This window comes from Salvia splendens, chromosome 7 (genome assembly GCF_004379255.2).
Source record: "Salvia splendens isolate huo1 chromosome 7, SspV2, whole genome shotgun sequence".
In the NCBI taxonomy this organism is placed as follows: domain Eukaryota; kingdom Viridiplantae; phylum Streptophyta; class Magnoliopsida; order Lamiales; family Lamiaceae; genus Salvia; species Salvia splendens.
This window is the reverse complement of record NC_056038.1, coordinates 26,911,595-26,927,846: the sequence shown is the minus strand read 5'-3', so window position 1 is coordinate 26,927,846 and position 16,252 is coordinate 26,911,595. Positions and strand designations below refer to the sequence as shown.

The 16,252-nt window shown below is 35.4% G+C and overlaps 1 protein-coding gene across 1 annotated transcript; it reads left to right on the top strand.

Moving 5' to 3' along the window:
• The first annotated feature begins 13,416 nt into the window (after window positions 1–13,416).
• Window positions 13,417–15,779, top strand: LOC121811286 (subtilisin-like protease). The gene has a single exon (XM_042212112.1). The coding sequence runs from the start codon at window positions 13,446–13,448 to the stop codon at window positions 15,693–15,695; it is 2,250 nt and encodes a 749-aa protein (XP_042068046.1). The 5' UTR covers window positions 13,417–13,445; the 3' UTR covers window positions 15,696–15,779.
• The last annotated feature ends 473 nt before the right edge of the window (window positions 15,780–16,252 follow it).

The window sequence follows — 16,252 nt, the reverse complement described above, 5'->3', positions numbered from 1 at the left end:
ATATTTTGTCTATATTGGTATTTTGATGTGTTTAGTGAGAAATGTGCATATTTGAGTCTAAAAAGACAGCAAAAATTCGAAGTTGGAATTTATAAAAGTGGAATTTATTTGCACTAGCTTTTTCAACTCATTCTTCTTTAAATTTCTTAAATCCGCGTTGGAATCAAAGTTGACAATTATTAGGGGACGGAGGGAGTATTATTCATAGAATCAAATTTCAACTGACCAGGTTTACTGAATAACAAATTCTTTTTTCAAACACCTCTTAGGAACACGCAGACACATGAATCAATGTAATAAAATCATTAATATATCCTAGCCGTTTAATTATTACTACTAGGGATGTAAATAGGGTCAGTCCAGCGGGTTTCGGGCCAACCTTATCAGGTTGCGGGTCAATCGGGTGCGGGTCAACCAGGTTGTATTTTTTTTCGGGTTATAGAAATTCAACCCTAACCCTAAAAACTCGGGTTTCGGGCTAGCCCAACGGGTTAATTGGGTTGCTACCGATAAAATTAACATGTGATCAATCTAATAAATAACGATGAAAATTAGTTATATTTAAAACAGTTAATTATGATAAATTTAATAATTTGAGATATATGCTTAAACTCAAACATAAACATGATCAAATATTAATATTTGAGATTTATACAAAATGATATATCAACATATTTCTAGAAAATTTAAAGCATGTTTTAGAAATTTATATTTTTTAGTGAATTTGAAGTTTGTAATTTATTTAGCTATTATTATATTAATAAAAATTTAATATAAAATTGAAAGTTATGTTGGTAGTTATCTATATTAAAAAAATAATCAATGAAAAGATGAATTAGGAGTCAAATAAATAGAACATTATAAATTTTATCGGGTTTTTGGGCCAGCCTATCAGGTTTTCGGGTCTGGCCATAACGGGTTGCAGGTTAATCGGGTAGTAATTTTATCGGGCTATAAATTTTTAACCCTAACCCTATAAATTTGGCGGGCTATTCGGGCCAGCCCTCAGGTTGCGGGCTGCACTGACATCCCTAATTACTACCTATGATATCATTTTTCTGGGTTATGAAAAATCCACACATATTGAGAAGTCAAAGTAGTGTAGTATGATTTAATGACATATATTCTATGCTACATACAATGATTAAAAAATACTCCTCCGTGCGCCATTAGGAGTCCCAGTTTACAATTTTTGTTCATCCGCTATTAGGAGTGTCGGTTTACTTTTACTATAAATGGTAGATGAGAGGGCTAGTTACAAGTATGGTTTAATAGGGGTTTATTACACTAACATGGTTGATAATGTGCGAAAAAGTGGTGAATTTGAGTGTGCAGGAGCTATAAGTGTAGAAACGGCAAGTGCATGAACAACTTCATCAACTCGGAATAGAAGTGAAAAAATGGCCAGAAGTGAAGATAAGTTGATTAGTTGCGTACAAGCAGTGAAGCTTGATCAGTTGAGTAAGAAGTCAGCAGCAGTAGGAGTCGCATGTTCCACCTCTACCTTCATCTCTTCTTCCTCGTCAAGGAAGGAGGGACCTGGATCTGCCTATAAGTCTTCGTAGTTTGTGTTTTCCTTACACCCCGATGGGTCAAAACAATTTCTATTATGTTTTTAGTTCATCTTTTCCGTAACTTAGTTGTTTTTAATGTTTTTCTTTGAGATGCTACTCTAGTTATTTCTCGCTGTTGATCGATCTTTACATCTTGTATTGGAATTATGTTTTAGTTACGTTTATCGAAGATCGTTTATGAAATAGAGTTTTTAGTGCAAGTTGTTTAGGATCTGATGTTCTCTGCTTTCATTGCTTTCGATAGTTTTAGTTTTGCGTTGTTTATGATTTCTCGTAGGTAGATTTACATTTTAGTTCGTCAACTTGCATGAGAATAAGGTAGATACTTTAGATCTATTTTCTTTACGTCAAATTTACATGGATCTGTGCTTGATTTGTCTGATTTTCGTTTTTATGTTTGTTGCGCTGTTTAGATCTGCTTTAGTTGTTTTTATTTAGCTGCTTAGTAAAGAAGAAGGTTGTAGTTTGTTAGAATAGCAGTCTTTGTCACCTTTTCGTTGTTTACAGCTTTTTAGTAGTGCGTTTATTTTGTGTCAGTGGTCCCAAGTTACTTTTATTTTCCGTTCTTAGTTTAGTTGATCAAGTCACTTGTTCCCTAGTTATGAGTTTGTCTAGTCTAGATTGATCAGTTCAGTTTAGCAAGTTGATCAGTTCCTGTTTCTTAGCTTAAACTTAACCCACTGAAAAGCGTGGCCGCAGCTAACCTCCCAAAATGTCTTGAACACAACTCAACTCGCGCCCGTCTCTGTGGGATTCGACCCTTACTTCCCTTTACTAAATCATAGTATTGTGGGTTAATGTCTTGAAAGTCTCGAGTCTCTCCGTTCGCATACCCAACGACCAGTAGTTGTTAGCCGACTTGAACCGTCTATTGTCTAACTTGATCAAGTTGTGCAACTCTACATGTTTTAATTTGCATGTGAACTCTGAGTACTTTTGTGTTGATTCAGTAGTACTTTCAGTAGATTGGCCTCACTGGAAGGACCACGAGAGGGGCGCGAATTCGGACCAACTTATATTGAAGATAACCTAACCGATTGGATCAGTTAGCAAATGTCGTTGCCACTTGATCGATGCAAACTCGCTCTCGCTCGTTTACTACCAAAGAAATTTATAAACTCCCAATTTTGCACTATTTTAACATTAAAGCGGCAAGTTCGGGGTCGATCCCACAGAGAAGTTGGTGTGTCGAGTGTGTGAGTAGTGAACAGGGGGTTGGCTGCTGCCACGCTTTAACTTGTGAGTTTTTAACTACTGATTTTACTCTAGGCAGAATTAAACTTGTTGACTTGATCAAGGTAAATTTAACTACTGGGTCAAGTGAATTGCAGGCGAAAACGTAACAACAAATGCGAGGATGAAAAAGAAATAACTTTGATTAAACTAAAACTGAGAACAGTACAGCGAGAAGTTTAAACTAAGCTAACACTTTGGGAAATTACGAAAGCAAGTAAAACCGAGAAGAATCTCAGCGGGAAACTTCAGAATACGCTGACAGATAACAAGTATTCTGTAGCGCTTCTTCACTCGCCCTTTCTAACTAAGCAACACTTTATCTAAGCTAGGCTAAGCTATCTAGAGAACTGAACTAAGCTAGAGAACTGAACTAAGCTAAACTAGACGGAAAAAAAAGGATCGAATATTTTTCTTGTGATGGCACATCCTCTATTTATAAGCTCTACTCGCCCTCCCACTGGATAACGATCTTTACAGGGAATATTCACTCACGCTGAGGATGAGCGACTCATTGATTGCTACGTGCTTTTCCTTCTAGAATGTCGACGCTTTTGAGTAACAGATTCATGACTCAGCTCCGTCCTTGCGTCTCATATGCCAGCACATGTCCCCTTCTAGAACATTGTCCTTGATAATAGAATGGTGCGCCACATCCAGCTTATTTCCTCACGTGCCCTTCTTCTGGAAGCCAGTGGTCCCTGCCTAACTGCTTGATTACTCCCCTTGATTTATTGGCCTTTTCCGCCGATTGTACTTGCTTGATCAGTTTGGCTTCGTTGCCTTGGTCAAGTGGCATTTCTGCACAATTAACACTTGTTTTGCGCGATAAACCGATCAAGTAGTACACATTTTACCCATAAACCGATGCATGAAATAGGCCTTATCACTCACTTTCCTCTAACTCATTCCACTCACATTTTATTATAAAACTCATATATAAAAATGGGTCTCACATCCCACTATCATTTTCCATCCACTTTCCTTTATATTTCTTAAAACTCGTGTTGGACTCAAATGGGACTCCTTATGACAGACAGAGGAAGTACTAAACTTCTGAGAACATATCTTTCAGTAGATTGCAATAAAGATATATTCTCACTTTAGATCATATTCAGTGCTATACTACACTAGTGCCGTTAGTTTTGTTAGGTAAGAAAAACTTATCAGACTGACACTGCAATATTTCACGATAGATACTCAAAGTCTATCGAAGTCGTGAAAAAATTTTGTTTTTCCTCTACAAGGGACTACCTGAGTCACCTATTACGCAGATGTATTCCACTACTTAACCTACAATGCAGAAGTCGTAAACTTTTTTATTTAAATGCACAAAATATCATTAAACAGACCATTATATTAATGTTATTAATCTCAAATTAGGGTTAGAAAGTGGATATACTTACGTTTGAGCAACTGTACAAGTACATTTACACTCTTAAAGTTAGTTTTAGTATACAAAACCCAACATAGTATACACATATGGGGACTGTGCACCATCTTTCGAGTTGGCCGGTCAAGTGACCGTCGTAGAATGTGTCCATATTCCCGGTTCACGTATGTTCAGATATAGTATACTCCCTTTATCCACAATAAAAAGACTAGTTTTACCATTTTGGAGTGTCAATCAAAATTAGACTAAGTCTAAAAATGGAAAGTTTGAAACAAATAATAATTCTACACATCATTTATAATATGGACCCAACAATGCACTAACACTCATTCCACTACATTCTCCCTCACTTTCTCTTACTTTTGCATATCTCTCTTATTTTATCAATTATACATTAAACCCCGTGTTATTCATAACCTTGTCTATTTTTGGTGGACGGAGGGAGTATATGTTATATGAACTTATATTACTCTATCGATCATTACGAACAAAATATTTTAGTGACTCGGGCCATTTAAGAAAAAACCATGTGTTCACTCAATTGTGGCTTGACAAAACTATTTTTATAAAAATATGTATTTTCATCGCATGTCCACTGAGTATGACTATATTAAATACTCAACCCCTATATCATTTCAAAAATTTGCATATTGAACCCTAGATGTCTTTTCAAAAATTTGCATATGAACAGTGACAGAAGTTGGTGATGTTGAGCAGAGTCGGCAAGTATCTTGTTTAAATAAATGTTTAATCTATCATGTCTCCATATATGATAACATTTGTCTTGAACCTTTCTGCTACACCTTGAATTAAAATTTTGTATTGTCATGCTTTGTCGACACTCTGATATGTCTAAGTCTGATTTTAGCTATTTTTGCTTATGATTGAATTGCATTCTCTATCTCCCTTTACTTTCATGCTTCTTGTATCCTCCCCCAGTTAAGGTAAATTGTGCTTACTATCCTTAGTAAGTGTGATCATAAATCAAATAATAACTTGCTTAATATGATATAATAATTTTTACAACTCGTCAACTCTATATATAAAAATTGTAAACATTGTGTTTACACTTTTATGTTTTTGTGTTAATATTTATATATTTATATTTAAATATCAATATAAAAATATAATTGATATATTTATATTATTATATTAATATTTTTAATATATTAAATTAATAAATTATTGCAATTATAATATTAAGCTAGTTATCATAATAACACGAACACTATCTCGCATCACTTTCTTTTACCAGATATTATTGAGTCTAATTTTGATGGACACTCCAAAATGGTAAAACTAGTCTTTCACCAAATATTAACATTTTTAATATAAAATGTTAATTTAGTCTTTAAATAGAAGTAGGATTTCTTTGCAAATTTCCAAGTTGATGACTACAAAAAAACTCACTCTTTAGTGACGGAATAATCAGCAAATTCCGTCACTGAACAGGGTTATTGGCATATAAGTGACGGATAGAACTGTAATTAAAAACTTGTCACTAAATATATTAGTGACGGATTTTCCCATCACTAAAGTTACTAACCCACAAATTGGCAAGGTAAGTTCGTTTTAGTGATGGAATAATATGTCACTAATTAATGAATGGCGCTTTACCATCACTAGTTACTGAGAGACTTGTCCACCGTCACTAATTCCGTCACTAATTAGTTTTTTTTGTGGCAGTTTCATGCAAATCAAATAAAATGTGAGAAGTATGTTAATGTCTAGCCCTCAATGAACTACTACTGCTTAAGATCGGGATAGTGCGGAAAAACAATTGAATATATTGCTCAAGAACTAGTGGTTAGGCTTTGTTAATGCTTTAAGAACGTCTTACTAATAAATTTCTATGTTATATAATTTGGGGCTATAAATTAATGAATTAAATATGAAATTTATATTTTTTTTATACTCCATCCTCCAAAGATTCAAAAAGAGATTGACGTGAGTTTTAATGAAAATTAGTAATTAAGGTAAGAGAGAATGAGAAAAGGTTGATAAAATATGAGAGATAAAATATAATTGAGCTAAGTATGAGAAAAAATCTTTTCATTTTGAAATGAAACTCTTTTTGGATGACATCCCAAAATTAAAAAAATAAAAAAATTTGGGGATGGAGGATTGGGAGATGTGAGAGAATTATCCTCTACTAAATGAAATTTTTTAGCATGAGTGGTTGAAAAAATATTCATCTTTATGTTTCTTTGACATCTCCATTACTTATCTTGATCAGATCGTTGACCTGTGTTGTTTTAAACTAACATATCCTATCAACAAAGATAAGAATAATTAAAATAGAAGTGGAAACCACTACGAAAGCAAAATGTTTTTGTTAAGCCAACGAAACGATTTGTCCATTTAACTAAACATAAAGATTCCAATAAGCACAAATGAAAATTACATACAGCCGGAGCACACAAATATAATACACTCTCACTCCCTGTTTAGTTCATAATTGACTCGGCAAAGGTTTAAAAAATGTAAAAAAATATAAGCCTCACTTTTATATATTTGTTCCGTAAAGGTAGATGTCATATTTGAGTAATGACACGAGATTTTATGAAATATTGTTTTGTGTGTTAATTGATAAGAGGAAATATATTACTCCTTCCGTCCCAACTTAAGAGTCATGTTTTATCATTTCCGTCTGTCCCAACTTAAGAGTCATATTTCAATTTTACTATAAATAGTAAGTAGGCCCCACATTCCACCAACTTATTCCACTCATTTTTATTATAAAAGTAATATATATATATATATATATATATATATATAAGTGGGACTCATATTCCACTAACTTATTCAATTCACTTTTCTTTACATTTCTTAAAACTCATGCCCAAACTAATTAGGACTCTTAAGTTGGGACGGAGGGAGTATATAGTTATTCATTCATCTCATAAAAGGTGTCTCACCTTCCTTTTTAGTTTGTCCCACTAAAGATGTCATATTTCTATATCTGAAAAAAGTTCTTTCCCACATTAATATAAAAAATTATTATTGTTTCTCTTTTATAGAAGGCACACCTTGAGCTAGGGGATCAAGGACGATGGTCAATCTAGAAGTAGAAGTGTCATGCTCGTCATGCCATCGAGTGACGTTGTCCCCTTCGTCTTCAACCATCATGATTTGCATTATAGTACATGCATACAACATATCAAATATTATCGATCAGAACCACGAAAGTGTCAGGCCTTTAACTATCACCCCACGTGATTGAAAAACTGTGAACACATGTTCAACTTCTTTTGTGCCACCTTCTTCTATTGTGTGAACAACGACCTCATCAAATTTGTTGGACACATGATTGTTTTCACGAACATAGGACACCATGAAATTGTAGGAGATAGTATGCGAAATGAAAATGAAATGAATTTGTGTTTATAGAATTTTAAATTTCAAAAAAAATTCTTCTCGAAAGCCTCCACCCCCACACCCCTAGCAGGTGCACTTTGCAATGGGCGCCCCGCGCCCGCATCCCTCCCCAACTAAACTATTTTGCTCCATTCGACTCTCTCCATTCCATAGTATTAGAGTTATTTTTCCATTTCAGGCATTCCATAGTAGTAGAGTCATTTGTTTTTATAGTAAACCAGTAACACATTTTCTCACTCTTAGTTTTCCCTCTCTCCTACTTTTTCCTCTCTTCTACTTTATTATATTTTTATTTGTATGTTCCACACTTTTTTTAATGTAAATCTAAGCTTTGCATGGTGCATGAAGAATAATTAAAACAATATATAAACCTAAATTGTTTATGCTGTGGCATCAATTCGTTAACCAATTATTTGCTTCTGCCAACACGAATCTAATAATGCTATGAGGTATTTTGTTCACGATTTAATGTACCTTATCATGTTCAAAATTATTTAATTATGTATAAATATCATCTTTACATGGTGAATCATATTGTATACATCCTTTAAAATTAGAAAGTTTTGAAAGAAACTAAGTTTTAACGCACAAATGATAAAGTCGAGATATAGAAAACAAATTGATTAAGGTATTATTAGTGGAGATTAAATCTCACTTCATTAGAAATAAATTTCTTTCTAAAATAAAAAGTTTATAATTGTAATGGACCGACCAAAATAAAACATTTTCTATTTGTAAAGAACTAGGGTAGTAATTGACACTTATCATTCAAAATTAAATTTTGAAAATATCATATACCCTAGTTCTCTAATAATCAACTCTAATAATTAATTATTCTCAAAAACTTATACATTAAATAATTGATCAATTATTAACCTTAGTTAGATTAGTAAACTCTAGTTAGAAATTGTAAATTAAAATAAAGCACCACGAATGAAATAGAAGGAAAAAAATGATTAAAAGTATATTAATAGTGGAACATAGATTGGAAACTGAATATAATATTACGTAATTTTAACAGTAAATTAAAATAATTGTTATGGACGCAGATCTTCTATATTGACTTGAGTCAACTTGGATCAAGTGGAGTTAATGCTTTCTCTGTCATACCCACAAAGTATTAAACAAACTAAAAGGTTAGCCCACAAAGGAGTACTAATCACACCTTATTTTTAAACTATATTGAAAGATTAAAATTTGTGCACGAGTACAACAAACAAATCTTAAATGTTAGTAAAACTTAATGATCAAGAAACTCAAAATTCAGCAAATTAATTGAAGAAAAAGAGAAAAAAGAAATCATGAGAGCATTATATATAGTACGGAAAATATTTATAGGTCGACTACAAAAGTCTGGTCGGTCAAAAATGGAAGACGAGGAAATCAAAAATAAACGGACAACATAATAATTCCGGGATATATTTATATCATTACATTAAATATTACTTAAACATAAAACAAATCACATCTATTCAGTTTTGCAATCTAACAGTTTATTTGCACTCCAATTGTAATTAGTTTAATCATTAAAATAATTAGTAAAGGGTAAGAAAGGTAGAAACTAAATTCAGCAGTTATTCAATCTCCATGATTCACGCACTTTTTATTCCTGCAGATTTGTTTGTGCATCAATATCACACAATCAAGGAATACGATTCTGAAGCCCTGCGCCGACTTTAGGATTGAAATTTTTCGTTAGTTATAGTATTAGGTCGTCCGTAATTATAGAGGAGTACTCCGCAGTTCACCACGATGGAAGAAGGTAATTAATGTAAATCTATAGACACTGTGATTCAGAAGCTCTACACCGACTTTTAGATTGAAGTGTTTCTTGTATTAGTTCTTCATCACCGGTTTCAGTTTGAGTATTAGGTCGTTTTTAATTCTGTCATATCTTCCGTGTTATCAACGATGGAAGAAAGTAATTAATTTTTGTTTAGGGATGCTTCCAGTCAATGATGTACGCGTAAATGCAAATAATGTACCGCCCGAATGGTAAATAATGTACACGTAATGTGTAATAATGCACAGTCCAAATGGTAAATAACGTACGTATAATTTTTAATAATGTACAGCCTGAATGGTGAATAATGTATGTGTTTCACGAAATAATGTACCAATAATTGTGTTTAATATACATGCTTAACCGTGAATAATGTACAGATATAGTAAACATTATATAGTAACATAAGTTTTCCTGTTTTGAATTAACAATCAACTCCTAAATTCACGGTTCTTATATCAGCCGATCTAAGAAAGTTGAAACCATACCCTTTAGGCTTAGCAAGCCAGTCGGCTAGGTTGTAGTATCCACACATTCACATACTGTAAGTACAGTACGATACATCTGTTATAATGTATATGACACCATAAAGTAGCATTTGTTATCCAGAATATAGCGTCATTTTAGTTTTGTAAAGGTCGGAAGTTAACACCTTTTCTCTAGGGTTTAGTAGTCCATGGGGCTAGGGTGTAGTATCCACACATTCATATACTTTAAGGAATGTACGATACATGTGTTATAATGTATATGACACCATAATGTAGCATTTGTTATCCAGAATGTAGCGTCATTTTAGTTCTGTAAAGGCCGGAATTTAACATCTTTTCCCTAGGGGTTTAGTAGTTCATGGAGCTAGGGTGCAGTATCCACACATTCAGATACTGTAATGTGCGATACATATATGATAATGTATATTACTATGTTCTTATAATATATAATATTTGTTGTTTAGTTTGTTGTCTTATTTGATGCAAATTTGTGTGAAGGCCAACTGATCACTCTTTTTTGAAACAGTTTTTGTTGTACCTTAATGTTTGAAGAATTGAAGCCTATCGTTGGTCAGTATTTCAAATGGTGTTGAACGAGATGCGTAGGAAGAAGAAGTTGGAGAAGGGGAAGGCGAAGGGCAAGGGCAAGTGTTGATATGTGAGTGTTGGTTTTTCAGCACTTGAATTTTGCACACATTTTTTTTGGTACATTATGTCAGTATCATAGTACATTTGTTTAAATTTAACATTATGTCATTATGAATGTACATTACAATGAATTACAAGTACAAGATTGTAGTTAAGCAGTAATTATTAAGTTATTTTTTGGGTAATTCATGTACAGTAGAACTTACATTATTTTCGACTTTTACAAGTATATAAAGTAGTGTCCATTAAGTACAGGTTCATAACATCGATAATAGGAGTATCAATACTACAGGTTCACGTACATCATTAATATGTGTACATTAAGTACATGGTCACGTACATCGAGAACAATTGTACATTAAGTACAGATTCACGTACATCGACAGCAGGTTAATAACCAAACAACACAACTTATCGCCAAAATACCAATCTTTCATCCAACACAAACATAAAAACCAATGTACTGACAACCACATTGTGTCGCAAAACATAATCCAGCAAAAACTAATGAAATCCATAACTACAGTACATACTGCTAAATGTTTCACAAACCATATTCTTCGAACCACCTCTCGAAGTTGAATTTTTACGGCCTTCCTTTCCAATGCCACGTTGCATAGGTCTGGTCCACTTCAGCCCTTGTGTTGTGAGTAAAAGTGAGCAGGGTACGCAAGTTTTTTCCTGATGTAGTGGACATCTCCTCCTGAAAGTCCTTATCCACAAGATTTCTTTACCGCTTCAAACCTATTCAAAAACATTGGGATTGAGGGGATTAGACTATAGGAAACATCATAAAAAGTACATCGACTAATAATGTAGACAATCAACTGTAGTTAATGTAAAAATCAAATTGGCCAATCTACATCAGAGAATATATAATGTACCACAGCTTACAAACTTGTTGAGCACCTCTATCATAGTGAAAAAAAAACATAACATAGCATTGCTCATCAAAATATTAAACAGAAAACAGTGTGTCATGACAGCATCATTTGGTGTACCAAATTAATTTGAATTAATGTACATAAATGCATGAATAATGTATTCAAACATGATGTAAAGTTCAACCAACATGATGTACCAACAGGTATTGCAAAAATCAGAATATCTCATATACTTACAGTATGTGAATGTGTGGATACTATACCCTAGCCCCATGGACTACTAAACCCTAGGGAAAAGGTGTTAACTTCATGCCTTTACAGAATTAAAACGACGCTACATCTGGATAACAAATCAACTACAATTATTCTCTGAATTCCCATCTGAGTCAGCAACAAACCTTCAAGAACATTTGATTACAGTATACATAAAAATTGGTATGAAATAATGTAGGAAAACCGGTTCCTCAAGTCTAGAATCGAATTGAAATTGAATAAAAGTTTTGGTTTCGGTCCATACCTATCAAACGATATACAGAGGTTTAGGTAATCGAGCGATTCACTGTTTTTGTCGAGATGAACAAAAGGAAAACTTGTTGTTGTTCGGAAATCATCCGATTATTCGTCGCCTTCACCGGAAAATGCGTCGAGATGAGAGAAGAACGAAGTGATGGTGAGTGGGGCGGCGAATAGGGTTTTTGGAGAAAAACCGATTGATGAGGGAGGAGAGAATGTGGAAGTAATGGTGAGAGAGAGAGTAGGAGATGAAATGAATCGTTGTTGGAATTAAATCCCTGATTTTTAGTACATGCAGTTTTTAAGAATGAACCGCCTAATGTCAACATACCGAGAATATCCTTTAATGTACGAAAACGCTAACATAATGTAGCATCGCATGCTTAAATCATAGTCATTAGATTAATAGATCCAATAGATTAAATTAGTGTTGTGTTTAAGACTTATGGGGCATTATGACCTTAATGCTCCCTAATAATTCCTTGTTAACAAACATGGCATTCTTATCTCTAGGATTATCAATCTTTGCAATATTTTGCATCACTAGCTGACCAAATTTTCATCTGAAAAAATATCTACCTCAAACTGTATTCGCAATTCGCTCCCAACAATCTTTGGAACTGGTTTAAATTATAACTGTTAAACTATAACTAAATTTCAAGCAGAACTCATATTTATGTTTGTTGAAATTTATCTGTAAGGGTCAAGTCAATTGATTGAATATTCGATGAGTGTGCGTGTGGATTGTACTCCCTCACTTCCCTTATTCATGGAGGGACGGTTGAAATATGGTATGAGCAATGAGCATATAACATGCAACTCTCTTTCTCTCTCCATTTAATACTTACGCTAATTTTTTCTCTCTTCAACTAAACACATTAACCAACAACTCCTAAAATCTTGTGCTGACCAAGAAGTGTGTCATTTTAGTCGGGACGGATGGAGTAGTATTTTTCAGTGATTTAGTGTTTGATAAAAAAAAGTTTGATTTTTTTCATTTGAAATCTTATTTTTTACCTTAATTTTGTGATTTGTTAATTATGGTATTATTATATCTGATGAGCTTGTCTATTATTTTTTTTTATTAATTATTTAATTTTTTAGTTAATGATAAAGGTATAACAGAAGATTCAATTTTTAATAAATGAGATTGGTTTTGGAGTATAATTTTTAGTGGATTAGAAACGGTTAAGTTGACCTGAGTCTTCGTCAATTTCAGTTAATGTTTGTCAGGAAAGCTCACAAAATATTTAACAAAACAAAAGTAGATTAAATCACAACTTTTTATATAAAACTATATTAAAAGATTAAAATTGGTGCACGAGTACCGCAAGCGAAATCTTTAAATGTTAATAACTTAAAAGCACTAGCACTGGACGAATAGAAAGTTCACTAAATTAAAGTAAAAGTAAAAAAAAAACTAATCATGAGAGCACTATACCGTGGAAAATATTTATGGGTCAAAAATGGCAGCCCCTCGTATACGAAATAGATTCTATAAGAATGGAAGATTATGGAATCCACAGCAATAACAATTCCTTGTTAACAAACATGGCATTCCTATCTCTTGGGATTACCATCTTTAGCATATTCTGCATCACTAGACTGCCCATATTTGCATCTGAGTCTGAGGCACCAAATAAACACACCTTAGAAACCTACATTGTTCATGTTGAGGCACCTGATGCCCACCTTATGTCTCATTCCCCGTCCGAAGATCTAGAGAGCTGGTACCGCTCTTTTCTCCCGGCTACCACAGCAAGCACGAGTGAGGACGAGACGCGACTAGTTTACTCATACCGCCACGTGTTTAAGGGCTTTGCTGCTAGGCTTTCACCTAACCACGTCAAGGATATGGAGAAGAAGAATGGTTTCATCTCGGCACGGCCTCAGAAGCCCATGTCTTTACATACAACACACTCCCCCAACTTCTTGGGGTTGAGCCAGAACACAGGTTTCTGGAAACACTCAAATTATGGTAAAGGTGTGATTATTGGAGTGTTGGATACCGGAGTTCTGCCTGAACATCCGTCCTTCAGCGACAAGGGGATGCCTCCGCCACCAGCTAGGTGGAAGGGGAAGTGCCAATTCAACCACACAACGTGCAACAACAAAATCATTGGAGCAAGATACTTCAGTGCAGAGTACCTAAGCCCACTCGATGACGACGGCCATGGCACTCACACTGCCAGCACTGCTGCTGGGAATTTCGTTGAAGGCGCGAATGTTTTTGGCAGTGCCAATGGGACAGCTGCGGGCGTTGCACCACTTGCTCATTTAGCCATCTACAAAGTATGTTGTGGTGAAGGCGATATCCTTGCTGGGATGGACGCAGCTGTTGAAGACAGAGTCGATGTGCTATCACTTTCTCTAGGTCTGGAGACGATTAACTTCCGCCAAGACGCAATTGCTATTGGTGCGTTCAGCGCGATGCAGAAAGGCATCTTCGTTAGCTGCTCTGGTGGAAATGGTGGCCCATTTTCCGGCCTCGTACGAAACGGGGCACCATGGATTCTGACGGTAGGAGCAAGCACTATAGACAGAAAACTGGGAGCCAGAGCAGTGTTGGGAAACAAGCAACAATTCGATGGCCAATCAGCTTTTCAACCAAGGAATTTCCCGAAAAAGCTATTCCCTCTTGTTTATGCAGGGATGCTCAACGCTTCCGACGAATACGCGCCTTACTGCTTCAACGAATCACTCAGCCAGAGCAACATCCGAGGGAAGATAGTGGTGTGTGAACTAGGCGGGCCAAGAATCCAAAAGGGCGCCGTAGTGAAGAGCGGCGGTGGCGTCGGAATGATTCTGCTGAACTACGAGGAATACGCAAACACCACTTCAGCCGACGTTCACGTCATTCCGACCACACACCTCAGCTATGCAGACGGGTTGAAAATCAAAGCATACATAAATTCAACAAGAAATCCCAGCGCAACAATTTCATTCCAGGGCACATTGATAGGCGATGATCATCACGCGCCTGTCGTTGCTGCATTCTCTTCCAGGGGACCTAACTATCCAAGCCCTGGAATCCTGAAACCCGACATTTTAGGCCCTGGAGTCAATATTCTTGCAGCATGGCCCACCTCTGTTGAAAACAAACACAACACAAAATCCACCTTCAACATAATTTCAGGTACCTCAATGTCGGCCCCACACCTCAGCGGCGTGGCGGCCCTGCTCAAAAGCGCGCATCCTCACTGGTCGCCCGCTGCAATCAAGTCAGCCATCATGACAACTGCAGACGTCGTGAACCTCGCTCATAACCCGATTGAGGACGAGAAGTCCCTCCCGGCCAACGTGTTCGCCACAGGGGCAGGCCAAGTGAATCCATCAAGAGCTAACGATCCGGGGCTCATCTACGACATCAACCCCAAAGACTACGTCTCTTACCTTTGCGGTTTGAACTATACAAACCGCCAGGTGGGCATCTTTCTACAGAGGAGGGTGAATTGCTCGGTGGAATCGAGCATAGCGGAAGCGCAGCTAAATTATCCTTCCTTTTCAATCAATTTCTATGGAAAATCAACTTCCCAGGTTTACACAAGGACTGTGACTAACGTCGGCGAGGCAGACTCATCTTACCGCGTCGTGATATCGCCACCACGCGGCGTTGATGTACAAGTTGAGCCTACCACACTCAAGTTCTCGAAGATAAACCAGAAATTGAAGTACGAGGTCAAGTTCAAACTACTCGCATCAGCTCCGAATACTACATTCGTTCAAGGATTCTTGAAATGGACTTCTCAAAACCACTCTGTTCGGAGCCCTATAGCTGTCTCCCTAAAAGAGCTTCACTAGTGTGGAAATGGAATGTAGCAGCTTCAGATCATGTTATGCTAAGACTAAGAATCCTAATAAAAAGCAGAGATAGTAATTTTCTAACGTGAACTAGTTGGCTCAAATAGAATTTTATATGGAGGAAAATCTAAGTTTTTTTTATCAAGAACTCAGTTAAATCACTAAAAAATACTAGTATATCTATGGTTGCACACAATTTATTGTAAATTAGGGGTTTCTATTATATTTAAAAAAAAATTAATTATCATTATGTATGATGTGGGGAACTCTATTAAATTAATTTCCTAGTAAAAATAAAGATGATAGAGAAACAGTGACTCACGCAGTATAACCATATTTTGCCTCATTACCTTATTTATTTATCTTATAACCATATTTCTCATATGATTTTCTTCCCTTATTACCATTTTCTCTTATTTTTTTTTCTTATTATGATTTATTTCTAGTGTTAGATTTGACCTAATTTACTTCCTTTGTTATAGGATACCCACGTATTATAAATATGAAGATTTGATCGCCTCACTGGTCATAAAATCTGCCGTTTTCGCTCTCAACTT

Coding starts and splice junctions, on each gene's coding strand:
- LOC121811286 (XM_042212112.1), top strand. CDS start 13,446: ATGGCATTCCTATCTCTTGGGATTACCATCTTTAGCATATTCTGCATC.